The 27632-nt window shown below is 42.8% G+C and overlaps 3 protein-coding genes across 19 annotated transcripts in view; 1 reads left to right on the forward strand and 2 right to left on the reverse strand.

Moving 5' to 3' along the window:
- ghrl (ghrelin/obestatin prepropeptide) overlaps window positions 1-17013 on the forward strand; it is a 44789-nt gene extending 27776 nt beyond the window's left edge. Inside the window, exons 2-7 of one of the 5 annotated variants that reach the window (XM_021567407.2) lie at window positions 3338-3425; window positions 6367-6482; window positions 14006-14160; window positions 14291-14386; window positions 15256-15367; window positions 16871-17002. In XM_021567407.2, coding sequence (XP_021423082.2) covers window positions 6416-6482; window positions 14006-14160; window positions 14291-14386; window positions 15256-15367; window positions 16871-16875 — 435 coding nt within the window. In that variant the 5' untranslated portion in view covers window positions 3338-3425; window positions 6367-6415 and the 3' untranslated portion in view covers window positions 16876-17002. 5 annotated transcript variants of the gene reach the window in all.
- ccdc174 (coiled-coil domain containing 174) lies at window positions 9353-12857 on the reverse strand. Of its 6 annotated transcripts, XM_036950390.1 has the most exons (7): window positions 12546-12857; window positions 12314-12410; window positions 12150-12206; window positions 11802-11892; window positions 11497-11641; window positions 10026-10142; window positions 9353-9730 (listed from the first exon to the last, which is right to left on the reverse strand). In XM_036950390.1, the coding sequence occupies exons 4-7, from the start codon at window positions 11814-11816 to the stop codon at window positions 9438-9440; spliced, it is 570 nt and encodes a 189-aa protein (XP_036806285.1). In that variant the 5' UTR covers window positions 11817-11892; window positions 12150-12206; window positions 12314-12410; window positions 12546-12857; the 3' UTR covers window positions 9353-9437. The 6 variants fall into 6 exon arrangements, with proteins under 6 accessions (XP_036806285.1, XP_036806281.1, XP_036806284.1 ...); XM_036950386.1 differs by having other exon boundaries at window positions 11802-12206; XM_036950389.1 differs by having other exon boundaries at window positions 12314-12857.
- A 1311-nt stretch (window positions 17014-18324) lies between the features above and the next one.
- tatdn2 (TatD DNase domain containing 2) lies at window positions 18325-23989 on the reverse strand. Of its 8 annotated transcripts, none has more exons than XM_036950393.1 (8): window positions 23856-23873; window positions 23307-23419; window positions 22793-23127; window positions 22186-22620; window positions 20910-22019; window positions 20668-20795; window positions 19298-19481; window positions 18325-19160 (listed from the first exon to the last, which is right to left on the reverse strand). In XM_036950393.1, exons 3-8 carry the CDS (start codon window positions 23114-23116, stop codon window positions 19020-19022), a joined length of 2322 nt encoding a protein of 773 aa, XP_036806288.1. In that variant the 5' UTR covers window positions 23117-23127; window positions 23307-23419; window positions 23856-23873; the 3' UTR covers window positions 18325-19019. The 8 variants fall into 8 exon arrangements, with proteins under 8 accessions (XP_036806288.1, XP_021424935.2, XP_036806287.1 ...); XM_021569260.2 differs by lacking the exon at window positions 23856-23873 and adding an exon at window positions 23756-23836 and having other exon boundaries at window positions 23360-23419; XM_036950392.1 differs by lacking the exon at window positions 23856-23873 and adding an exon at window positions 23756-23816.
- Between the last annotated feature and the right edge of the window lie 3643 nt (window positions 23990-27632).

Here is a 27632-nt window from a genome sequence, read left to right on the forward strand (position 1 = left end):
GTTGTATGCAATGGTGACATCATGTATAATTTTAGTGTGTATTTAATGTTTAATATGCACGTTATAGATGACCTATAGTTTGGGCTATTCCCCCTTTCTTAAGAGCTGTGGAGACACTCCTTCAGGAAAAACACAATATGTCATGATCAGCCATTCTAGCTTTCACAGCATTTATTACGACTACCACCTCAGCCATTTTGGCTCCATGTACTTTCATATTGCTAGTTTTATTGCGTCTCATGCCTGTGAAATGGCATTCACGAGGAGCAGCCATACCGGAAACATGTTCCATCTGCCCCCATCTTCCCTGCACCGCAATAAAGAGGCCATTGATCGTGGTCCCTGCTCAATGCTAGAGGACATAAGACAGGGGGATTACCAGGGTAGATGTGTCAGATACTGGCTGCCCTCCATCCCATCTCCATATATCCCCCACTCATAAAGGCTCCATTAGCTCCTGTTGTGGTCCGGATGGGACAGACGTTAAAACAGACCAACTGTGACGAGTGTCTTCAATAAAGAGGCGCAAACCAACACCACTGTGCTCTTTGTGTGTGTGTGTGTGTGTGTTTGGTTTTACTATTGGATAGTAAAACAAGGAAAATTCTGACAAGTGTGGACATTTCGCCGGTCCCCAAAAAGAAAAAGGTTATTTTAGGCGGCTTAGGGGTTAGGGTTTCGGGTTAAGTTTAGATGTTAGGGGTTAGGGTTTCGGGTTAAGTTTAGATGTTAGGGGTTAGGGTTTCGGGTTAAGTTTAGATGTTAGGGTTAGGGAAGATAGGATTTTGAATCGGAATCAATTGTTTGGTCCCCACAAGGAGAGTAAAACAAACGTGTGTGTGTGTGTGTGTGTGCGTGCGTGCGTGCGTGCGTGTGTGTTTCTTTACAGCAGATCAGGGAATGTTTATTCTTGTAGTGGGAGCAGGAGGATCGGGTCCATCCCCTTTACTGTGTCCTGCTGGCTGATTCTGAGCAGGATACTTGGCTTCCCAGCCCCTGCATCACTCAAGCAGAGCTCAGTGACAAACTAAAACTACAGTCCACTTGAAGTCATTGGTCACAGGTCTGCTGGCTTTACAGGCCAATGGGAGGCTCTCGCGTACTGTTTTCCATTTCATCCATCACAGCATTGATCTGAAACAGCCCAATCCTTATAAACACTCAAACAAGCACACTGATACATCCATACTCAAACATATACACACTCTTTCTGATGCCAATACACACTATCCTTTACGCTCCTGTTAATGCCTTTACTTTAAGAGCTGGAGAGTGTTACTGAGTTAACACGTGTCCATTAGCCTGTGTGAATGTATTGATTTTATCGCAAAACATGTTAAATGATCACACTGACTGAGCCAAAAAATGTGAATCAAGTGTCATGTTAACCCACATGCAGAATCTGGGACAGCCCTTGGCTGTTTGACCAGTCAATGAGCAAGGTGATGGGGTCCTATGTGGTTCTATGCCAGACACCCCAGTTTGTAGTCATGGGGCAGGAAGTTGTCCTTGGCATGGTCACTCTGTGTTTTGGCAATCTCCTTCAGGATGTTGGTCTTCCTGAAGCTGTAGCTAATCAGAGCACCCACATTACTATAGAATACTACAGTACTAACTATAGAATTCTCTAGTATACTGTAGAATACTATACTACACACTTTAGCATCTCTCTATCATGTGTAGTACATACTATATAATGTTGTAATATACTGTAGAATACTAGAGTAAATACTACAGTATCATACCCACAAAAACGATTGCAGTAAATACTACAGTTATGTCCGCAAAAACACTACACTTTTTTAACTATACGAAATACTGCAATATTTCATTTGCATATACCCTTCCCATTCCCCTCCCCATATCCCAATCTGTGCCACCCATAAGTGACAAACCTACATTGCCAAGTATAGACCATATTGTGTTCCATACAGATTATAGACAAGATCTGAAGTGCTAAACTAGCTGTCCTACCTACCTATCGACCTAGCTACAGGTTATGGAAAATGTACTCTTTATATATTTGTCAAACATAATAAAACAAAACACTATATTAAATACTACAGTATACTACGGTCTGTAAAAGCACTACAGTAAATCCTACAGTATACCACAGTAAAGTCTGCAAAAACAGAATACTATAGTCTTTTTTTCATGTGGGCACTGTCTCACCGAAAATCTACTTTCCCGCTGTGTACAATTGTGGACACATGACCCATTGCACACATAGGGAGAGAAGACAGTAGAGTGTGTTAGGTTGGGAAAGAGAAATAAAAATAGAGGAAAATTAAACATTTGAATATGGTTTTGGTTATTAACCACAACTTTAAGGCAAAAATACTGAAAGTCTTATTACGTGGCCATCTAGTACATAATAGTACAGAGAAAGTCATTTCACTGTATATTCATCTATCTGCACAATAACATAGAAACACACCTTATTTACATGTCAAAATAAATATATGGCTTGTTGTTTTTCATCTGAGCCCAGTGCGGCCATTGTGTGTGTCACTCTCTGCTCTTATTAGGTTGAATTATTCAGTCATAACCTTCATTAAGTGGCCTTTTCTTTATTGTTGTGTGCATTCTGCCCTGCACTGCATTATATTTTCATGAATGTGCATATTAAATTTCCCTGCATCACTCTGTGAGGTCCGGTCACTGCATCTCCCCCCCCCCCCCCCCCCCCCCCCCACACTCCCTCCGCTCTTTCTCAAATGTGCCCTGGCAGCAACCCATAAATCCATCTTCATAAATGGGAGTGCAGACAAACACACACAGACAGTCACAGTCCCACACGCACACACACACAAACATTTGAACTTTGAGCCATTTAGCAGACTTACAGTTAGTTCATTAATCTTAAGATAGTTAGGTGGGACAACCACATATCACAGGCATAGTATGTACACATTTCCTCAATAAAGTAGTTATCAACAAAGGCAGAGCTAGAAAGGGGAGGGGGGGGGGGTCAAGTGCAAGTGTTGTTTGCTGCAAACACACAAACAGTAACAAACATTACAAACACACACACACACAGATGGTGACAGAGCTTTCACTGTCTAAGTGAGTGTTTCCCAGTCTGTTGGGCCGAACTCATGTTCCTTGTCTCCTTTCCTTCATGAGAGAACTGGATAGGTTTTCACCATATTGCCTCCACCTTTCAAGTGTTGCCAGGTCAGTGATCATGGAGGACAGGACACAAGGAGAGAAAGTCAAAATTGTTAAGAGACAACTATAGCACCCTAGCCATCAGTAGGACAGTGATGTCATACACTGTCACAACCATTATCAACTCCTTCCAAAACCCCTGTTCCTCCTTGTGCCCCCACCCCAGTCGTATACCAGAAGTGTTCCGGGTCCCACGTCGTGCCTCTGGACCAGAACAAGAAGTGGTGTCTGTCGTATTTCACCTGCCTGAACAGGTACTGAGAACTCTGTCACAAACATAATGAAGTGATAATGCCAGAGAACCCGATGTCTGAAGGATGTGTTGGCACGGGTGTTGTTAAAAACCTTGATTTAACTAGACACATTTTTTAAACCTTTATTTAACTAGGCAAGTCAGTTAAAAACAAATTGTTATTTACAATGACGGCCTACCCAGGCTAAAACCTAACCCAGACAGCGCTGGGCCAATTGTGCGCTGCCTTAAGGGACTCCCAATCACGACCGGTTGTGATACAGCCCAGGATCGAACCAGGGTCTGTAGTGACGCCTCTAGCACTGATGCAGTGCCTTAGACCACTGCACCACTCAGGAGCCCTAATGATGTCCAATAAATTGAATTTACCACAGGTGGACTCCAATCAAGTTGTAGAAACATCTCAAGGAAAATCAATGGGAACAGGATGCACCTGAGCTCAATTTCGAGTCTCCTAGCAAAAGGTCTGAATACTTATGTAAATAAGGTATTCTGTTTTCGCTTTGTCAGTACGGGGCATTGTGTGTAGATTGCTGAGGATTTGTATTTATTTAATCCATTTTAGAATAAGGCTGTAACGTAACAAAATGTGGAAAAGTCAAGGGGTCTGAATATTTTCCGAAGGCACTGTACATTCAGAGCCACATTCCTGTAAAGCTAGAGCAGATCTCATGTTAAATGAGACCATTCTCATTTAACCATTCGACACCATTCTGTATACTGTGTTAACTAACCTCCAGATGATCTTCAATGCCATTCAACTCTCCTTCCGTGGCCTCCAACTGCTCTTAAATGCTAGTAAAACTAAACGCATGCTATTCAACCGATCGCTGCCTGCACCTGCCCACCCGTCCAACATCACTACTCTGGATGGTTCTGACTTAGAATATGTGGACAACTACAAATACCTAGGTGTCTGGTTAGACTGTAAACTCTCCTTCCAGACTTGCATTAAGCATCTCCAATCCAAAATCAAATCTAGAATCGGCTTCCTATTTCGCAACAAAGCATCCTTCACTCATGCTGCCAAACATACCCTCGTAGAACTGACTATCCTACCGATCCTCAACTTGTCATTATTTAACCAGGTAGGCCGGTTGAGAACAAGTTCTCAGTTAAAACTGCGACCTGGCCAAGATAAAGAAAAGTAGTGCGACACAAACAACAACACTGAGTTACACATGGAATAAACAACCGTACAGTCAATAACACAATAGAAAAAATCGATATACAGTGTGTGCAAATGAGGTAAGATTAGGGATGTAAGGCAATAAATAGGCTATAGTGGAGAAGTAATTACAATTTAGCAATTAAACACTGGAGTGATAGATGTGCAGAAGATGAATGTGCAAGTAGAGATACTGGGGTGTAAAAGAGCAAAAAACTAAAATAACAATATGGGGATGAGGTAGTTGGATGGGTTATTTACAGATGGCTATGTACAGGTGCAACGATCTGTGAGCTGCTCTGATGGTCGGTGATCTGTTTGTTAACTTGGCTTCTGAAGACCTTAGAAAGGCAGGGTAGGATAGATATACAGTGGGGCAAAAAACGTATTTAGTCAGCCACCAATTGTGCAAGTTCTCCCACTTAAAAAGATGAGAGAGGCCTGTAATTTTCAGCATAGGTACACTTCAACTATGACAGACAAAATGAGAAAAAAAATCCAGAAAATCACATTGTAGGATTTTTAATGAATTTATTTGCAAATTATGGTGGAAAATAAGTATTGGTCTTTATTTATTTTTCCTTCCTTGGTCTTTGGGCTTTTCTGGGCTCTATGGCACCATGTTGCTCCCTCGTTTGTTGAAACAACACTGAGCACAATATTAAGACAAAATACATTTATTTGCAGTGGTGTAAAGTATTTAAGTAAAAAATAGTTTAATGTACTACTTAAGTAGTGTTTTGGGGTATCTGTACTTTACTAATCATATTTTTGACAACTTTTGTGATGTTGGGTGCGTTCTTAAATTCACTCTGGAGTGCCCTAACGCGCACTGTGTCGTTGTAGCGCTTCGCTTTGGGTGCGTTCAGAACGCACACTGGGCTGACCGAGGAGTAGGATTGATCCGAGCGATCTGACCTCACAACGGCGGTCAAGGCACCCAAGCTAACTGGCTAACGTTGCCTAGCTTGCTAGCTACTTCCAGACACAATTTACAGAATACATCACTATGACCATTTTACTCGCCCTAGCAGAGCTGGTTAGGCTGTTATCCAGAGCGTTGGTGACTGTAACTGTGCTGCTGGCAACAATTGAATTACACTTTTTTTGTTGACGCTTACTGACAACGGGTGTTGAGCGTTCGTCAATTCATCAGTTAGTCTACGATCTGGCACACTCAGACAAGAGTGCTCTGAAATCGGAGTACACAGGCAGAGCGAATTTACGAATGCACCCATCATTGAAGAAAAGTCCTGTCTCTTGATGATGTCATTAGTGGCCTACCTGCTACTGCAATGTGATTATTTTATTGTAACAACATAATTTCAATGAATTCTGAAATTATATGGAACCGTTTGCATCGATAACATTAAATTACTGATTGAAATGTAAAATATATATTTTAGGGTATTAAAATAATTGTCCTCAATTCATATTGGCAAACTGAAATTAAAGGAAGTACGTGTAAGCAGTGAGCACATATTACACTGCCTTTTAATGGTAAGATATATAAACATATAAAAAGTTGGAGGGGAAAAAAAGTGGTGATTTTACCTGATCTACAGTACTTCAGAGGTGCATTCAAAACGGTTTAAACATGGAATAAGTGGTACACAATTGAGAGCCTTGTTGGTAAAGTTTATATGATTGTGATTATCTGTGTGTGTGTGTGTATATATATATATATATAAGTATTAACTCACACGGCATAAATAACTCTAATACAATCTAATAATCAGAAATATTAAAGTTCCCTTTCATTCTCTGTTTGAAGAAGCTAAACATTTTCCACGTCAGTGTCATTTCCCTGACCTGTCTTCCTGATGGGACAAACACACCTGCCTCCTTGTCAAGCGCATGAAATGGACCAGAGGAGGTCATGCCAGGCCAGTGAGTACTCCGTTGGATTGAAAAACGTTTAAAACACTCAACATTACACATTCTGAACACACCTACAGAGTCTGGTGGCTCATAAAACAATGGTAAATGGGCACAGCGCCATCTAGAGCATGTCAGTCAAACCTTCCTCACCTAAAGCTATATCCCAACACTGAATATACACTGCTCAAAAAAATAAAGGGAACACTGAAATAACACATCCTAGATCTGAATGAATGAAATATTCTTATTAAATACTTTTTTCTTTACATAGTTGAATGTGCTGACAACAAAATCACACAAAAATTATCAATGGAAATCAAATGTATCAACCCATGGAGATCTGGATTTGGAGTCACACTCAAAATTAAAGTGGAAAACCACGGGCGGGCCACCCTCATGGAGTCTGTTTCTGACCGTTTGAGCAGACACATGCACATTTATGGCCTGCTGGGGGTCATTTTGCAGGGCTCTGGCAGTGCTCCTCCTGCTCCTCCTTGCACAAAGGCGGAGGTAGTGGTCCTGCTGCTGGGTTGTTGCCCTCCTACGGCCTCCTCCACGTCTCCTGATGTACTGGCCTGTCTCCTGGTAGCGCCTCCATGCTCTGGACACTACGCTGACAGACACAGCAAACCTTCTTGCCACAGCTCGCATTGATGTGCCATCCTGGATGAGCTGCACTACCTGAGCCACTTGTGTGGGTTGTAGACTCCGTCTCATGCTACCACTAGAGTGAAAGCACCGCCAGCATTCAAAAGTGACCAAAACATCAGCCAGGAAGCATAGGAACTGACAAGTGGTCTGTGGTCACCACCTGCAGAACCACTCCTTTATTGGGGGTGTCTTGCTAATTGCCTATAATTTCTACCTGTTGTCTATTCCATTTGCACAACAGCATGTGAAATGTATTGTCAATCAGTGTTGCTTCCTAAGTGGACAGTTTGATTTCACAGAAGTGTGATTGACTTGGAGTTACATTGTGTTGTTTAAGTGTTCCCTTTATTTTTTTGAGCAGTGTATATTCCATAGATCCATTTAAATGATCACAGGTAATTGCATATGTTTGAATATAATGACAAGCATCCAGAGACGTCTTAATGCCTGTACTTACCCAGAAAACAGCTATTACATCGTGGCTGATCCTCGGTATTGTCCTGTCACTCAAAACACACAATCACCACACATGTACAAGATCAGCAGTCTAAATCCAAGATCAGATTACGAAAACGGGTCCATCTCTTTGGTGCCCTCTGAGGGGTTTAAAGATCATGGTAACGTCACTATAGTCTAACACCCATCGACGTTGTTTGTGTGTTTGGGTTAGTTTAATACAGGTGTGTCTGTGAGTATCAAGCAGAGTTCTTGCTGAAGGACAGCATGTTATCCAGGCTCTGGGAAGGGAGCTGGGTCTGAGGCTGAGGCGGGCACTGGGGCTGAGTTTGGGGCTGCATACTGAAGTTGAGGAAGATACTGAAGGTGAAAGGGTGGAGGTGCAAATCGGGACTGAAATGGGGAAGCAAACTGAGGGTATGTTGGTGGGGGGGGTGTGTATTGGGGTTGGGGCTGTTGGGAGGGTACTAAGGTGGGGGGTTGAGGGGGGCACTGAGGGGCTGGAGGTGCATTTTGGGGTTGGACAGTGTTTTGGTGCTGACCAGGGGATCAAATCAAATCAAAGTTTATTTGTCACATGCGCCGAATACAACATACTTACAGGCTCGAACCAACAGTGCAAAAAAGGTGTTGGGTACACAACAGGTAAGTAAAGAAATAAAACAGTAAAAAAACAGGCTATATACAGGAGGCTATATACAGACACCAGTTAGTCAGGCTGATTGAGGTACCATGTACATGTGGATATGGTTAAAGTGACTATGCATATATGATGAACAGAGAGTAGCAGTAGCGTAAAAGAGGGGTTGGCAGGTGGTGGGACACAATGCAGATAGCCTAGTTAGCCAATGTGTGGGAGCACTGGTTGGTCGGCCCAATTGAGGTAGTATGTACATGAATGTATAGTTAAAGTGACTATGCATATATGATAAACAGAGTAGCAGCAGTGTAAAAAGAGGGTTGGGGGGGGCACACAATGCAAATAGTCAGGGTAGCCATTTGCCTTTTTGTCCGAGACTTGGTACTCCGGTACCGCTTGCCATGAGGTAGTAGAGAGAACAGTCTATGACTGGGGTGGCTGGGGTCTTTGACCATTTTTATAGCCTTCCTCTGACACTGCCTGGTGTAGAGGTCCTGGATGGCAGGCAGCTTAGCCCCAGTGATGTACTGGGCCATTCGCACTACCCTCTGTAGTTCCTTTGTGGCCAGAGGCCGAGCAATTGCCGTACCAGGCAGTGATGCAACCATGCTCTCGATGTTGCAGCTGTAGAACCTTTTGAGGATCTCAGGACCCATGCCAAATCTTTTTAGTTTCCTGAGGGGGAATAGGCTTTGTCGTGCCCTCTTTACGACTGTCTTAGTATGTTTGGACCATTCTAGTTTGTTGTTGATGTGGACACCGAGGAACTTGAAGCTCTCAACCTGCTCCACTACAGCCCCGTAGATGAGAATGGGGGCGTGCTCGGTCCTCCTTTTCCTGTAGTCCACAATCATCTCCTTAGTCTTGGCTACGTTGAGGGATAGGTTGTTATTCTGGCACCACACGGCCAGGTCTCTGACCTCCTCCCTATAGGCTGTCTCGTCGTTGTCTTTGATCAGGCCTACCACTGATGTGTCGTCTGCAAACTTAATGATGGTGTTTGAGTCATGCCTGGCCATGCAGTCGTGGGTGAACAGGGAGTACAGGAGGGGACTGAGCACGCACCCCTGTGGAGCTAGTGTTGAGGATCAGCGTGGCAGATGTGTTGCTACCTACACTCACCACCTGGGGGCGGCCCGTCAGGAAGTCCAGGATCCAGTTGCAGAGGGAGGTATTTAGTCCCAGGATCCTTAGCTTAATGATGAGTTTTGAGGGTACTATGGTGTTGAACGCTGAGCTGTAGTCAATGAATAGCATTGTGGGTTGAGAGGGTACAGGGGCACTTGACTGGGGCTAGGGTAAAGAACTACTTTTGGGCTTGGCCTGGGGTAGCTATGCCCTCCACCCTGCCCCTCTGACCACATGAAGGCCATTTTGGGTTTGTCCTGCTCCCGTTTGGCCCATTTCCCGTAGCCCTGTCTCTTATCGTCGCTGAAGTACACAGAGGGAGGAGTGAACTCTGACTCCCTATCATCCTGCCGCCGACTCGTCCACTTGCCAAAAAAGTCCACTAGGAAAGGAGTGTTGTCAAATTGAAAAAAGAGAAGACAGTTAGTTAATGATCTAACACTCCAGGCAGCATACAACTCTTTGGTGTCTCACTGGAGGAAATTACCAGAGATGATCTGACAGGCGTTGACTACAGCAAGCAGTCCTTGGTTACACCTGGAACTTTCCTGCTCTACTTTGCCATGTTATACATGTTATGCCAGTGGGTGGCAGTGATTCATCAATGATCACCATTCATTCTAAAAAAAAAAGATCCATGCCAATCGTGTCAACCAGAAACAAGGAGTAGTGTTTACCTTTGCCCCTGTCCCACTCCCTGACGTGGGGTACTCCTGACTTGGTGTCTCTCCTCTCTTGGATCTCTACCTCCAACTTCTTCACTGCAGGGGCCTCCTCATGGGCTTCATCCTCTTCTGAAGGAAGTAATATAAGAGACAACACTTACAACAGTATTCACTACAGTCAAAAGTATATACAGTGCCTTGCGAAAGTATTCTGCCCCCTTGAACTTTGCGACCTTTTGCCACATTTCAGGCTTCAAACATAAAGATATAAAACTGTATTTTTTTGTGAAGAATCAACAACAAGTGGGACACAATCATGAAGTGGAACGACATTTATTGGATATTTCAAACTTTTTTAACAAATCAAAAACTGAAAAATTGGGCGTGCAAAATTATTCAGCCCCCTTAAGTTAATACTTTGTAGCGCCACCTTTTGCTGCGATTACAGCTGTAAGTCGCTTGGGGTATGTCTCTATCAGTTTTGCACATCGAGAGACTGACATTTTTTCCCATTCCTCCTTGCAAAACAGCTCGAGCTCAGTGAGGTTGGATGGAGAGCATTTGTGAACAGCAGTTTTCAGTTCTTTCCACAGATTCTCGATTGGATTCAGGTCTGGACTTTGACTTGGCCATTCTAACACCTGGATATGTTTATTTTTGAACCATTCCATTGTAGATTTTGCTTTATGTTTTGGATCATTGTCTTGTTGGAAGACAAATCTCCGTCCCAGTCTCAGGTCTTTTGCAGACTCCATCAGGTTTTCTTCCAGAATGGTCCTGTATTTGGCTCCATCCATCTTCCCATCAATTTTAACCATCTTCCCTGTCCCTGCTGAAGAAAAGCAAGCCCAAACCATGATGCTGCCACCACCATGTTTGACAGTGGGGATGGTGTGTTCAGCTGTGTTGCTTTTACGCCAAACATAACGTTTTGCATTGTTGCCAAAAAGTTAAATTTTGGTTTCATCTGACCAGAGCACCTTCTTCCACATGTTTGGTGTGTCTCCCAGGTGGCTTGTGGCAAACTTTAAACAACACTTTTTATGGATATCTTTAAGAAATGGCTTTCTTCTTGCCACTCTTCCATAAAGGCCAGATTTGTGCAATATACGACTGATTGTTGTCCTATGGACAGAGTCTCCCACCTCAGCTGTAGATCTCTGCAGTTCATCCAGAGTGATCATGGGCCTCTTGGCTGCATCTCTGATCAGTCTTCTCCTTGTATGAGCTGAAAGTTTAGAGGGACGGCCAGGTCTTGGTAGATTTGCAGTGGTCTGATACTCCTTCCATTTCAATATTATCGCTTGCACAGTGCTCCTTGGGATGTTTAAAGCTTGGGAAATCTTTTTGTATCCAGTTCAAGGGGGCCGAATACTTTCGCAAGGCACTGTACATAGAGCAGTATACAGTCATAGCCATACAATCTAGCCTGATCAGGTATCATTGTCTCCAATGCTGTATAATTGTGGGAGGTTCCTCTAACCTTGTTTGGGTCCAGCTCCCTGGTCGTCCTGTGTTCCGTCCAGCTTAGTCTTCATCTTCCTTTGCCTCACCTTGGTCAACTGAGCGTTCAGCAGAGCCTTCCTGTTCTCCTTCAACTGCTCCCTCTTACTGCGCTGGTCTGTCGTCTGAGAGAAAGAGAGGGAGAGAAAGGGAGAGAGATAATTCATCTTTAAAAAAAATTGAATTAATGTCGACAATATGCTTCAAACTCAGTCATTTAAATGAACTGATAAGTGATATAAGAATGTCTAATCTCAGGGGTTGCGGAGGCTGAGAGTAACTCACCTGGTGTCTGAGCATGTCCAGAGTATCTGTTTCCTGCGCTGCTCCTGGTCCTGAGAAAATGTAAAGTAGCCCACATCCAGCTCATGGGCCTCTGACATGGACAGACAGTAAAAGAAGAGGGAGGAAAAATAGCAGTGTGAGAGATGGAGGAAGAGGCAAGAGATCAGAGAAGAGACAAGTCAATCCACAGAGAACACACCTCTCAGGGTTTGGTTAAAAAAGTACAGTAAATACAGTTTGATTAATGTATCTGTGAAACCAGTGCCATGTCAACGTTGCTCCCTGATGTCCTCGTAGTGGATTCGTCCCACAGGACTGTTCATGGCCTCCTCCCTCTCCCAGACTTGCCTCTGCAGCTCTCTACGCATGTCCTCTGATAGTCGGTCCTTTTCAGCCGGGTCACGTCTGTGTACAAACATTAAAAAAAGAAGCTCAAAACAGTATTGTCACTAACATCTTCTTCTATGAACAAACTTACATTCACCTCCATGTTTGATCAGAGTAAAATATACCCTTTTCCCTGAAAGTCTTGGTCCGCATGATTCTCTCTCTTCTTGTCAATAATCTTCTGGGTGAAATCCACCAGGAAAAGTCCCTCTGTCTCCTCATCTGACACAATGGAAAAGAGGACTGTAATTCCAATGCGAGAAATACAAGTGGCATATGCAGGGCCTTCACATGTCAACCTTACATACAGAATATGACAGCATTTAAAGACCAGTGTAACGAATTACAAAACTATACCAGGACCAGTCGAGTTCAGCTTTGAGATCAACCAGCTGCAGAAAAATTAGTATAGTACAGTATCCTAGCTTGCTATGTGTTAGCGTGCAGGCTAGATAAATTGCCGGCGTTATCTAATGAGCTAGCTATGGTTCACACACTGGTGACAGAAAATGTGACAATATTAATTATTGTAAACAAGTCAACGATGAAGCAGTCACTGCATATTGCTTATTATTTTTATCCATGGTTGTTAGATTTCGATATATCAGCTCAAAGCCAGCTAGCTAGTGGAAGGCAACCAATCTACAACTCAGAAGCAGCCGAGTTGTTTGGTTCACGTGATAATTTAAGGGTTGCTAGCTAAGTAGATTCAGGACTGCCACCTAGCGGTGTGGAGTAAGCAATTGGCAGTCAAAAAAAGATTGATGCTTTCAATGTTGGCATAATTCGTTTCTGGTTATAATGGATTTAGGCTCTTGAACATGCAGTTATGTAATATATGTATATATGTATATCAGACCAAGTATAGACAGAGATTGTTCTTTTACTATGTCTCATGTATCAAATCAAATTTTATTTGTCACATGCTTCGTAAACAACAGGCGTAGACTAACAGTGAAATGCTTAACGTTACTCACTGATTATTTTCCAACAATGCAGAGTTAAAGATAAAAAAAAAAATATATATATATATATATATATATATATATATATCGTATAACCAGAAATATACCATTTCGATGCTTATAATGATGCACAACATTCTGCCCATTACAGCTGACAAAGAACGGAAAAACTGAAAGTTGAGATAATGTGTTCTTGGCATATTTCAGTACATAGGACAGTGAATATGTATTTTGTAGACTCAGGAAATGCAGAATATTTCTGTTGATGGACCAGCAAACAGTTGCTCAGGTATGAGTACACATTCTAAAAGGGTCTAAAGCCCACATGACAGTGTGGTGTCATCATAATAGTAGGATTAAAGGTGATAATCAGCAAGAACATTTCTGTTATCAGGTTGCAACTGTGCTATTCTTGTTCTTTTATCTATTCAAACACTTGAACAATCCATCAAATCCCCAGTTCCATCAACCATGACTATATTTGCTTTAATGTGCAAACATAGAAGCAAATATGTGTTTGGATTCCAAATGTCTCAGAGGTAAACATAAGAATAGGTATATAAGGTGAAAAGAGACCCTAGTCCAACCATATCAATGTCCAAGGTATATCTGGTGAGTATAACAATTAGTTTTCAATAAATAAGATATCAGAGGAGATTATATTTAGGTTTGGTATCTCGATTCATTTATACACAAGTTAAATGTATGTCATATTGTGCCATATTTAGGTTTGGTATCTCGATTAATTTATACACAAGTTAAATGTATGTCATATTGTGCCATAGGAATGCTTTGGATAAAAGCATCACAATATACAGTGCTTTAAAATGTTGTTAATTTGTATTTGGTGAGTTCTCTCTACAAAGCGCAAACAGCCATCCATCATGCCACTGAAGAGAAACACAGGTCTCATGATACTGATGCTGTGTACTCTGGCTCTGTGGGCCAAGTCAGTCAGTGCTGGCTCCAGCTTCCTCAGCCCCTCCCAGAAACCACAGGTAAGACAGGTAAGGTGTAGCAGACGTGTGTGTTTGTGAGTAAGGTTTACGAATTGTGTGTAAAATGTGTGTGAGTAATGTTATACTAAATGTGTGAATAAGGTAGTGTGTGACTCACTGTCACGGCCTGGCCCTGCAGGGTAAAGGGAAGCCCCCTCGAGTTGGTCGGCGAGACATTGAGAGCTTTGCTGAGCTGTTTGAGGGTCCCCTTCACCAGGAAGACAAACACAATACGGTAAGTGACACATGCACATGGATTTACCTCTTGAAAATAGCTCTACAAATCCAACACTGCTGCTGAACCCAAATCAACCCAATGCCCCTACCATCCACCCAGCCTAAGTCTCTCACTGTTGCTGCCTGTTATAGACCCCCCTCAGCTCCCAGCTGTGCCCTGGACACCATATGTGAATTGATTGCCCCTCATCTATCTTCAGAGTTCGTTCTGTTAGGTGACCTAAACTGGGATATGCTTTAACACCCCGGCAGACCTACAATCTAAGCTAGACACCCTCAATCTCACACAAATGATCAAGGAACCCACCAGGTACAACCCAAAATCTGTAAACATGGGCACCCTCATAGATATTATCCTGACCAAATTGCCCTCCAAATACACCTATGCTGTTTTTAATCAGGATCTCAGCGATCACTGCCTCATTGCCTGGATCCACTATGTTTTTATTTACTTTTCTGCTCTTTTGCACACCAGTATTTCTACTTGCACATCATCATCTGCACATCTATCACTCCAGTGTTAATTAGCTGAATTGTAATTACTTGCTACTATGGCCTATTTATTGCCTTACCTCCTCACGCCATATGCACACACTGTACATTGTGTTATTGACTGTAAGTTTGTTTATTCCATGTGTAACTCTGTGTTGTTGTTCGTGTCACACTGCTTTGCTTTATCTTGGCCAGGTCGCAGTTGTAAATGAGAACTTGTTCTCAACCGGCCTACCTGGTTAAATAAAGGTGAAATTTTAAAAAAAGGGTCTAAAATGGCTTTATTAACATGTTGCTTTCAAAACCACATAACATGCCAAGGGATGTTAAGGGCTAGGTTTAATTTGGATACTGATCAGCTCTGCCTGTTCTCAGATCAAGGCTCCTTTTGAGATGGGCATCACCATGAGTGAGGAGGAGTTCCAGGAGTATGGTGCCGTGCTGCAGAAGATCCTGCAGGACGTCCTGGGAGACACTGCCACTGCAGGTGCCCTGCGATGACATTTGAACTTACATACAGCACTACTACTCTAGTTGGATAGAGACCGTGGCGATTTTAGCATGTAAATCTTGGTGAGGCAAACTCAACTTTTATTTAATGCATAGCAGCAAAGCCACAACACAACACTAAACAAGACATTAATTGCACTATAACACAACACAACACTAAACAAGACATTAATTGCACTATAACGGTGACAAATGGTGCCCACAAACTGTTAGGGCCTACATAAAGCTGTCCCAATAGCAGAGTCCCAACAGCAGCCCCAACACCTTACCACTGCTACACCTGGTTATCAGCTGAGCCTTGTCTGTCAGCGAAACAGTTCATTCAGCCTCATTTGCTACATTTATTTTTAAACAGCTAATATGGTTGACTTGCTTATACAAATGTGTTTTTTACTGACAATTGAGATGTACATACTATTATACAAGGGAACGGATAAGAGGTAATCCGTAATTTCGATTAAGACATTAATGAGCGAGCTAAGACAGATGTAGTCAGTATTTTCTAAATGTACAGTAACAGAATTCAGAACAATTGTCCAGTGTCTGTGTTCTTTTGCTCATCTTAATATTTTATTGGCCAGTCTGAGATATGGCTTTTTCGTTGCAACTCTGCCTAGAAGGCCAGCATCCCGGAGTTGCCTCTTCACTGTTGATGTTGAGACTGGAGTTTTGCGGGTACTATTTAATGAAGCTGCCAGTTGAGGACTTGTGAGGCATCTGTTTCTCAAACTAGACACTGTAATGTACTTGTCCTCTTGCTCAGTTGTGCACCGGGGCCTCCCACTCCTCTTTCTATTCTGGTTAAAGTCAGTTTGCGCTGTTCTGTGAAGGGAGTAGTATACAGCATTGACCGAGATCTTCAGTTTCTTGGAAATTTCTTAAATGGAATAGCCTTCATTTCTCAGAAAAACAATAGACATTTTGAGCCTGTAATCGAACCCACAAATGCTGATGCTCCAGATACTCCACTAGTCTAAAGAAGGCCAGTTTTATTGCTTCTTTAATCAGAAGTTTTCAGCTGTGCTAAAATAATTGCAAAAGGGTTTTCTAATGATCAATTAGCCTTTTAAAATTATGAACTTGGATTAGCTAATGCAACGTGCCATTAGAACACAGATGGTTGCTGATAATGTACGCCTATGTAGATATCCATTTTACAAAATCTGCCGTTTCCAGCTACAAGTCATTTACAAATTTAACTGCCTACACTGTATTTCTGATCATTTTGATGTTATTTTAATGGACAAAAAAATTGCTTGAACGGTGGTGTACATTCAGCCCTGAATGACAGGTTGCCACTGGATAGCGATACACTGCCTGTTCATGATGGTAGCTATAACAACTCATTAGCACATATTTGGAGTTAACCATATTTGAATGAACAGTCATCTGTCAAATCTAAACCATCAGACAGACAGCTAGCTGAGTGCATTAAATGTTCCAGAGCAGCATTGTTTAAAATCATGTTTTTGTGTTTCAGAATGATCACAACTTGGCATAGACACGGAATACAAAGAACCTCCATTCCCTGTTCTCCAACTTTCTCAACTTGTCTTATACCCGATGTACTGTGTGAACATCGTTTGAATTGTAAAAGATGAATAAAATAACACTGCTTCCTTACTCCCTGGGTCATTTTGGGTCTTTGAACAGATCTGTCATCCTTATCTTCAAAGAGTTCTCTAGTAAAAATACTTTCTTAGGTCGTGGCTCATAACGGCAAAACATCTGAATTTGAGCACCAATAGAATATGAAACAGCCCATCAATCTCACTAAATCTGCCAGAAATAATTCTTATAAGTTCCCTCAGCTGTTTCCTGCAAGTTTAACTCATTTGTTCTGGTCAGATTACAGTCACGGTGCAGTGAATAGGACGCTTGACATAATCCTGTGAAACATGCTAAATTATGACCATGTATTCATTGAAGGAAAGAACCCTCTCTTTGTGTCTTGTTTAATATCGGTTTCAGGTCAGCTGAAGAGGCTGCTACTCAGACCTGGGGAACTTAGGCACCTCTGGCAGTGCGCTGTGGGCCACGTGTTTTATTAGGTTGTATTAGAAGGCCTCGTCTCTTAACTCCAGGCTGCCCTTCCAACAAGAGTGTACTCGCATATCCGGACCTATAGACAACAGGCTCAAGTAGAACACAAAACAGTTACATGGGAGACGTGTCCTTGAATAACTCAAAATCATGAGTTTCTCTGGGTTCAGTAGAGGCACTTAAGTACCAATCACACATTGAACCTATTGTCCTAGCAGCTTTTCCACTTTGATCTGGTGTGATGGTAGTGTCTCTCTGGATGTGTCACTGGGTGCTCCTGTCAATCATTCTCAAATGGAAGTGCTGAAGCTACTCTTTCTTAACCCATCTCTGACTGCTCACAGGAAGTGGCTAATGTACAGGCCACTCAGCCACTTCATGTCTCTATTAAATCTGGAAATAAAATCCAACCTTATTTCTCCCTAACAGCAGATGTTCAGCCTGGTTCCCCCCATACAAAACACTACAGAAAGATGTATAAGACAAGGCCCTATATGGACATTCTACTCAGTTGCCCTCTAGTCTATACAAACCCCTGCAACCCCTTTACACACATAACATCTTTCCTTAGTGTACCAGACTTGAAGCATACACAATTCCTTCCCATCAAACTACACATAAGGACTGAATTGACACCAGTGGAACTAAGGTATAACTTCAAGAGTAAAGTATTAACCTTAAAAAAATTGCCTTTGAACATAACAGGCTTGTTCTACCATTACCAACCACTGAGTACACCAGCACCCTCAGAGGTATTACCTGTTGAGAGTAAATTGACCTAATGCAGCCTCCATGTTCTTGATAGGAGAGGAGTTTAATGAGGGGTGCTGGAGAGAAAGAGCTGTATTCAAAGGACCAAAGTGCTCATGTATCAATTCACACAAATCAGGAGAAAGTAAAAATAAGCTTTTAATTGAATACATAACAGCCTTTGATAGTGAGGAAGGAACCAGGAAGGGAAGGAAGGCTTCTACATCGACTAAATCAAAAACAAACCATTTCACAAGTCAGCAAAGTAGAGTAAAATGATTAAACACCTAAATTAAACAAATTAAAGCTTCCGTCAAATCTAATAATAAAATAAAGGTAAAAAATAAAATAAGATTTGGATTCCAGAGTGAGATCATAGTTGCTGAAACCATTGGGATCTTTTAGAACAGAGTGAAGCTCAAACTGAGCATTTCATGCTCCTAATGCCTGCAAGCCTGTTTCAGACTTAACTCCTAAAACTATGCAAGGGCTTGGGGCCAGCTAAAACAAAGCTTGACAGCTACATCCTTTTTTCTCTTATCTTATATACATTTTTCTGCAATGCGTTAACTACCAAAAATATATATTTTTTCAGACGTTAAATGCCACAGGCTGCAAACAAAACCAGTTTGGAAAACAGTTGATTTATTCTATATATAGTTTAACGATTATTCTTTAATGTGAACCTTCGATAACACAATTCTCTCCTCCATGAGGCTGTCTATGTTTGAGGAGAGCAAGTGTGTGTCAGGTCACTACGACAGCTACACCTTGTACTTCCATGCCTACAAGGGTGGTAGTCATGGCCTCCGTGGTGACCTTCCCTGTCATCGTGGTCATATGCCGTAGAGCTGGGTGGTGTTGCGTCGGATCGTGGTGAGCACCGTGGTGATGCTTTCTCCCTTCAGAAGGCTGATCTCACGCAGGGTGTGTATACCCATGCCTGGGTGGGCAAACCTACAGACATCTTTACTAACCTACCGGTACACAGAGAACAAAAACGATTTACATACATGCACTGTCAACCTTAAACTTTCACCTGTATAAGCTTGTGAATCGGTGCCCGTTGAACCACCCTCCCAAATGTGTGTTGTTGTGTGGTGTTTGTGTGTACCTGTCGGGGCAGGAAATAGGGTGCGTCTGTCTCCAGGAGGATGCGGTCGAGGGGGATCTTGCGGATCGCGTCACGAGCCTCGTATGCCCTAGGGTAGGTGATGAGAGCCGTGAAGCCCACACACAGGTTGGGAAACTCCTTCAGGAAGGGCTCGATCACTGGGTAACTGTTGGTGAAACAGTGTCTGTGGAAAAGAAAGGCAAATGTAAGTCTAAGTTAAAAAACATTGCCTTATAATTCTGTTACCAAAAACAAATGTTTTAAGACATGCTCCAGTACTTTGGTGACTAGTAAGTATATATATTTTTTACCTCCTGCTTTAGGCTGGATGTTACAATGTGTAGTTCATACATGCATAATCTATGAGCAGAATTACTGACTTACCTCAATTAGCCACAAAATCCTTAGTTTGTTTTCTGGAAGCTGTGTTGCACCACTTCCCCTACATTTCCCCCCATTTGGACCAGCCCCTAACAATTTGAGTTCCAGCCAATGAGATTCAGCCCCTCACCATTTGAGTGACAGCTAGCAAGAATCACACACAGTAGAGCGAGAAAGAGAGCAATGACATGGTGCACATCTGATTTTTTTCCGGGAACACTTTTGGCTCGTGGGTGCTACTTTCAGAACTACTGGCTAAAAAGAACACAAAAGTACTGGAGAATCCCTTTAAGATATTTTCTTATTTCTCTCCCTCATGAGGGAAGATCATGAAAGTTCACAGACTTATAACAAGTAATGGTAGACCTACCAATTAGATTTACTGATATCAAATTCTCTTATGAATTATTACGTGATTAAAACTCGTCATTCTGTTACAAAATTAGTAACAGAATTACCAAAACAGTAATGGAATTGCAGAACTGAATTGGCTAAAATGGGAAAATCATAGCAGCCACAAACAACAAGTTGTGTCACCTGCTACCGTTTTCCCTTCCACTGGCATACTGTTATGTTCAGCTCAAAACTGTTTGGTTTGTGACTGCTTTGTGTTAAACCAAGTGTTAAAACAGTCCGTCTCGACAACCACTCCCTCTCCAGTTAATGTCACCTCCCCCAGCTCCTACCGACACATGAGCCCCCTCTTTTTCCATTTACTGTTACCAGCGTCTGTTACCAGCACTGACCGACACCAGTCGTCCATTGACGTTGAGATTTGGTCCGTCCACCCTGACTTTAATGTTAACGTTCACAAATGGACCGGACCAAATCTGAACCTATCATAGATATGTTTCACAAGTTTGGACAGCATAGTACAGTGAGAGCACAGTAGAGTACAATCCAATACATTAGTACAATACAGTAAAGAAAAGTAGAGTACAGTATATTGTAATGTGAACAGTATCAGTCACACACATGCAGACACTGACCTGTGGATTTTGTAGTCCTGGGGCACACACTTCTTCATGATGAGCAGCAGGTCATCGTCTGCGTCCCTGCAGTGGATCACCAGAGGCTTGTTCATAGCCACAGCCAGTTTCAGCTGACGTTCAAACACCTACAGGGGGCGCCAAACACACAACACCATCACTACCTCAACCAAGCAGCAGGTTATTAACTACTTCAAATGGGTCAGTTGAATAAGAGGGAGAAAATTAAGTTCTGACCATACCTCTTTCTGCCTGGATGTGTTGGTGGAGTTCTTGTGGGAGTAGTCCAGGCCAATCTCGCCAAAGGCTATAGCTTTAGGGTGTCGCATGGCCATTAGAATGCTACGCTCGTGGACCTCAGAGTACTCTTTGGCGAAGTGGGGGTGGCACCCGAACGCCCCCCAGACCAGCTCCTCCGCCAGCAGGCCCTCCCACAGCGCTTCCCGCACCATGATCCGAGGGTTGCAGAAGTCGGCAATGCAGCCGTGAAAATCAGTCGGGAAGCTGCTCTGGTGCAGGCTGCGGAAGCGGGCAAAGGTGCCCCGGAAGCCCAGCTTGCCCCACAGCATGTCCAGGTGGCAGTGGGTGTCCACGAAGCCATGTTGGCTCGCCCTCCGCTGGGAGGGGTCGCATGCCCAGATAGGCTCCACTCCCACTGACATTCTCCTGGTGTTGGTGCTGTTGTCATAGCACCTGGAGGGGGAGGAAGAGGGAAAGGAGTGGCCTCCGTCAGAGTACCTTCGGAAGGTCTGTTCACAGGGGCGGTAGGGGCTGGAGAACAGGGGGTGGATTTTGTGTGTAGCAGGCGAAGTGTTGCTGGAGCAAATAGCAGGCTCCCACAGAGCAAAGGGGTCCGGGGAGGAGGAGACACTGCTGGGGGAGCGCGGGACACCAATGCCCCCCATGCCAGTCCTGGGTGTCCCGGGGGCAGGCGGCTGTGCACTGTTTGTCTTCTCTTGGGGGATTTGCTTGGAGGAAATGAACACCGTCCTCCATGACTGAGGGAAGGGCTGAGCTGGGCTCTCACTGGGTGGCTGAACAACACCATTCAGTCTGTTTGTAGAGGGGGAGGTGAGAGAGGGCGCTGTAATGCTACCACTCTGAGCATTCACAGCAGGAAAGTTGAGTTTCCAGGTGTCTGGGTGGTATGTTTGAGGCTCCGTGAAGTAAAGTAGAGAGTTAGGAATGTAGTCCAGAGCAGGTAAGGAGGAGTCACTGCTGCTGACCTCTCTCTTGGGCTCCACCTTGGCAGTGGAATGCGATGGAGACTCCTCCTGGGAGAAGGTCTCCACCACCACAGGGTCCTCAACATCTGACCAATCAGGGGAGTCATCCCTTTTCAGCACCACACTCTGAGGTGGAAAAGGAGAGAATAGGGCGATATCTCTATTGAATAATAATATAGGTTCAGGAACAAAAAATGTATCTTAATTGAACCCCCCCCCCCCCCAATTATCCATACTAAACATGTAAATTCCTGCTAAACAACCTCAGGAACCTTTTTTTCCTGTGACTTACCCTTGTGTCTTTTTTGAGACCAGTGTTCTCATCCTGTGTCCCTGTTTCCTCAAACACCATTGGGCGGAAATAGTAGTCTCCACACTCGAGGGGAGCCATGTCCTCTGACTCGCTCTCTGACTGGGCTGAGCAGCAGTCCAAGTCAAGAGCTGTGCAGTCGTCTGGTTCCAAACTGGGCATGTTGTCATTGGCTGTGTCCAAAGACTGGTTCTTTTTTGTGGACTTCTTCTTCGCGAAAGAAGGGCTTTTCTCGGCAGTCGCTTTGGCCGGGGACTGCTTCTCTCCTCCTCCCCTGATAGCAGCGGTCAAAGCCTTCAGGTAAATGGCCTTCGACCCCTCCTGTGGGGTCCGGTCTTTCCTCTTCAGACCACAGGCTGAAGGTGTAGGTGAGGAGACACGGCTTTCTGACTGGAATGTTGTGTCCTTGAGTACCGCCTAAGGAAAAAACAAAATTGACATAGATATATCCAATGGAAGCAACAGTAAATGACATGTAACACTGGCCATCTGAGTTCATGTAGAAGAGGTAAAGAAAGATGACATTTGGGAGAACAGAGCAATGGTCTGTGCATTGAATTGCTTAGCAGAGTCCACAGTCATGGTTTACCTTGGACTCAGAGGGAGTGAGATCTTTCAGACATTTTCTGGAGAGATTCGTGAGCCCCTTGATTTTCCCTGTGAAAAGGTTGCTCCCGCTGGGGTCGTTTGACGAGGCGATCTCCTTTCTCTTGGGTGTGTCTAGGCAGATGCCCTCCAGCTCTCCCAGGCCAGCTGACACGTTCAGATCAGGGGCAGTTAAAACCTCACTGGGCGACACACTCCAGCGGATGGGCTTGGGTGCGCCACCATTGCTCTTGCGGAACTTTGTAGGCGAGCAGAGTGTTGTCTGTAGCCAGTCAAACTTCACCTTCTCTCTGTTGTTGCTGTCCATCTCAAGACACCCTAGTCAAAAATACAAGCAAAAGAGATGTCTGCATTATTAGTCACTAAAGTCAAACAATACCTTAAAATTGTCTTCAGAACAAGCACGAGGTTCAGTGATGTGCATCTTCCCAATGTATCAGACACATCACAATTTGAAAAACACCAATGGACAACAATTTGTTAAAGTTCAGTTTTACCCTGCAGAGCTGTTTCTTCCAAACGAATTAAGTTATTTTCTGTAGAAACAGACCTGAAACTTTGTTCTCCATTTGTCTTTCCAAGAGGGTGAGCACAGAGGCATCATTTCTCCCTAATGAAATCACAGAAGGAAAAAAAGATGGATAAAAGTTTCCGTTCTGTTTTAAGATGTGAAGTTTTCGACTACAGACAGGCTTGTTAGCTAGCTAGCTAACTAACGTTAACCTTCACAAATCAACATGGGTTTCTCACATGTCAACGCCACATCTCTGGTATGGATACTGTGGCTAGTAAAACTCGGTCTGACATGTAAATTGCTGGGTTCTGCTACCATGCGTTAACTCAGTTGCTACCTAACCTAGCTAGCTAATGTTACCTACCTAGATACCTAGCTTAATATGTTAGCTTGGATCACATCACTTTGTTATCATCAAAATGGGTACATTACCTAATATAACATCTGATATAAGACTGATCAAATATTAAAACATTTATTCGAAGTGCAATTCAATCGGAGACTATATAGCTAGCTAGTTTAACAACTTTACCTTCTATAATAATTCTGATGACAGAAAGTAGCTAACCGTAAAACAGCCACGTGCGCACTGATTAGCAAATCCACGTGACTGATTTGACGTCAAAGGGACATTTGTGATTGATTCATTGGTTGGGGTCTTTGCTGATGAGAAAAAATGTATGTCAAGCAAATATTCTTCAAGGCACCGAAAAAATCAAGGGCACATTTTGGGGGAGGATGACTGATCCTACAAACTGATCTAAGGTCAGATCTTGCGTCGTTTCCTAGTTGTTTCTGGAAAGGTAAACTGATTCTAGATCTGTCAATTTGCGAGCTCATATGAAATCTTTCGATCCCTGCTATTTTGCAAGACTCCACTTGATGGCAGTGTTGTTACTACTCGGATGAATGAATAAATGCATGAACATTCTTTGCACATATTTAATTAGTCATGGTTGTAACAGTCTAGTGTAGGTCGTAGGAGTCAATAAATGATCATATCTTAGCCCACTATGTTGTCAGTCTGGTTGGTACCAGGTATAACAATTATTAAAGATATAGCTATGTATGCCATCCATCTAATTCTCAAGGTTAATTGGACAGATCTAGAGACCACACCCACCATACAGCTGAAACATTACATTTTAGTTTCATATGACTGAATTCTAGTAAAACAATTGAACTGAACTGATTTGAACAAAGAACTGATTCAGTTCTGAGAGGTTAAGAGGGTCAACATAGATAAGCCTGTTTGTACTACTGTCCCCCAATCCTCTCTCCTTTGACTTTGTATCAGTCATCGGTAGTGGTGTACTACAATGTAATTACAAGAGACCCAATACAAATAAGCCAATATTTGAGTCAGATAAGGCAAGCTCAAGATGTCCACATTCTTGATGGAAGAAACATATCAGATTGTTCATAGGTGAGATACTTAGCTATTGCCAAGATTTTATGATTGACAAGATAAGTTGGTTACAATTAGTGTGTATAATTCAACTCTCTCCTAACGGTTGATGAATGGGAATAAAACCTGAAAAAATGGTACTTGGAAGTTTACAATCTTGGCAATGTCATGTATAGTGATTGACAGCTTCAGAATATGATTTCTGGGGAAACTTAATAAACCTCTCAATAACAGAATCTACCTTTGAAGTCCTTTAATATTATTAATCATTTCTCATTTACAAACACTGTTTCATTCAACCATCAGAGTGCATAATTCATACTTGGTCAGTAATAGTATTTAAAATCACTGACAGAAAAAATAAAATGTATGAGCACAGCAGTGGTGTAATGTACTTAAGTAAAAATACTTTAAAGTACTACTTAGGAAGTGTTTGGGGGTATCTGTCCTTTACTATTTATATTTTTGACGACTTTTACTTCACCATAAATTTTCCCTGACAGGAAACTGGTCCAATTCAGGACAGGAAACTGGTACAATTCACACACATATCAAAAGAACATCCCTGGTCATCCGTACTGCCGCTGATTTGGCGGACTCACAAACACAACTGCTTCGTTTGTTAATGATGTCCGAGTGCCTCTGGTGATCCACAAATGTAAAAAAACAAGAAAATGGTGCAGGAAGTGATAATGCCGCTGGAGGGGATGGCTGCCGTTTTACGAGCTCCTAATCAAATGTGCAATTTTGTGTGTTTTTTTGCATTGTTCGTAACTTAGATTGTACATAATGTTGCTGCTACCGTCTCTTATGACCGAAAAGAGCTTCTGGATATCAGAACAGCGATTATTCACCTCGAACTGGACGAAGATGTTCTTCTTCAAAGAAGAAAAGACGGAAATATATGGGATGGCGGTTGCGGTGCATTGTGAGAATTTGTCGGCGAGGGGGTAACCCGCCTCTACCATCCATTCTATTGGCCAACGTGCAATCTCTGGAGAATCAACTGGATGATCTCCATTCAAGATTATCCTACCAACGGGATATTAAAAACTGTAACATCATATGTTTCACCGAGTCGTGGCTGAACGACGAATCAGATAATATACAACTGGCTGGGTTTTCAGTGCATCGGCAGGACAGAACAGCTCCATCTGGTAAAACAAAGGGTGTGTGTGTCTATTCATCAATAACAGCTAGTGCATGATGTCTAATATTAAGGAAGTCTCGAGGTATTGCTCGCCTAAGGAAGAGTACCTCATGATAAGCTGTAGACCATGCAATCTATCAAGAGATATTTTTTTGAGACGTCTATTTATCACTACAAACCGATGCTGGTACTAAGACCACATTCAACAAGCTGTATAAGGCCATAAGCAAACAAGAAAATACTCATTCAGAAGTGGCGCTCCTAGTGGCCGGGGACTTTAATGCAAGCAAACTTAAATCCGTTTTACCTCATTTCTACCAGCATGTCACATGCAACCAGAGGGGGGAAAAATCTAGACATGTCATGGTCCAAACACACCAAGACAATTGTGAAGAGGGCACAACAACACATTTTCCCCCATTTTCCCCCCATTTTCCCCCCAACAACACATTTTTTCATGGGTCCCTAGATACTCAAAAAGTTAGACAGCTGCACCATCGACAGCATCCTGACAGGTTGCATCACCGCCTGGTTCGGCAACTGCTCGGCATCGGTAAGGCGCTACAGAGGGTAGTGCGTACGGCCCAGTACATCACTGGGGCCAAGCTTCCTGCCATCCAGGACTTACAGTTGAAGTAGGAAGTTTACATACACTTAGGTTGGAGTCATTAAAACTCCTTTTCAACCACTCCACACATTTCTTGTTAACAATGTATAGTTTTGGCAAGTCGGTTAGGACATCTACTTTGTGCATGACACTAGTCATTTTCCCAACAATTGTTTACAGACAGATTATTTCACCCTGTATCACAATTCCAGTGGGTCAATTCCAGTGGGTCAGAAATGTACATACACTAAGTTGACTGTGCCTTTAAACAGCTTGGAAAATTTCAGAAATTGATGTCATAGCTTTAGAAGCTTCTGATAGGCTAATTGATATAATTTTAGTCAATTGGTGGTGTACCTGTGGATGTATTTCAAGGCCTACCTTCAAACTCTGTGCCTCTTTGCTTGACATCATGGGAAAATCAAAAGAAATCAGCCAAGACCTCAGAAAAAAAATTGTAGACCTACACAATTCTGGTTCATCCTTGGGAGCAATTTCCAAACTCCTTACCATATTCATCTGTATAAACAATAGTACGCAAGTATAAACACCATGGGACCACGCAGCCGTCATACCGCTCAGGAAGGAAATGCGTTCTGTCTCCTAGAGATGAACGTACTTTGGTGTAAAAAGTGCAAAACAATCCCAGAGCAACAGCAAATTACCTTGTGAAGATGCTGGAGGAAACAGGTACAAAAGTATCTATATCCACAGTAAAACGAGTCCTATATCGACATTACCTGAAAGGCTGCTCAGCAAGGAAGAAGCCACTGCTTCAAAACCGCCCATAAAAAGCAAGACTACGGTTTGCAACTGCACATGGGGACAAAACTCGTACTCTTTGGAGAAATGTCCTCTGGTCTGATGAAACAAAAATAGAGCTGTTTGGCCATAATGACCACCGTTATGTTTGGAGGAAAAAGGGGGAGGCTTGCAAGCCGAAGAACTAGGATTAAATGTCAGGAATTGTGAAAAACTGAGTTTAAATGATTTTGGTTAAGGTGTATGTAAACCTCTGACTTCAACTGTACATTTGCAAAATTTTCAAAAAAACTGTTTTCACTTTCTCCTTATGGGCTATTGTGTGATGATGAGAAAAAATCGCTGAGTAAATTTTTTTATTTAATACATTATAGAATAAGGC

This window comes from Oncorhynchus mykiss, chromosome 17 (genome assembly GCF_013265735.2).
Source record: "Oncorhynchus mykiss isolate Arlee chromosome 17, USDA_OmykA_1.1, whole genome shotgun sequence".
In the NCBI taxonomy this organism is placed as follows: Eukaryota; Metazoa; Chordata; class Actinopteri; order Salmoniformes; family Salmonidae; genus Oncorhynchus; species Oncorhynchus mykiss.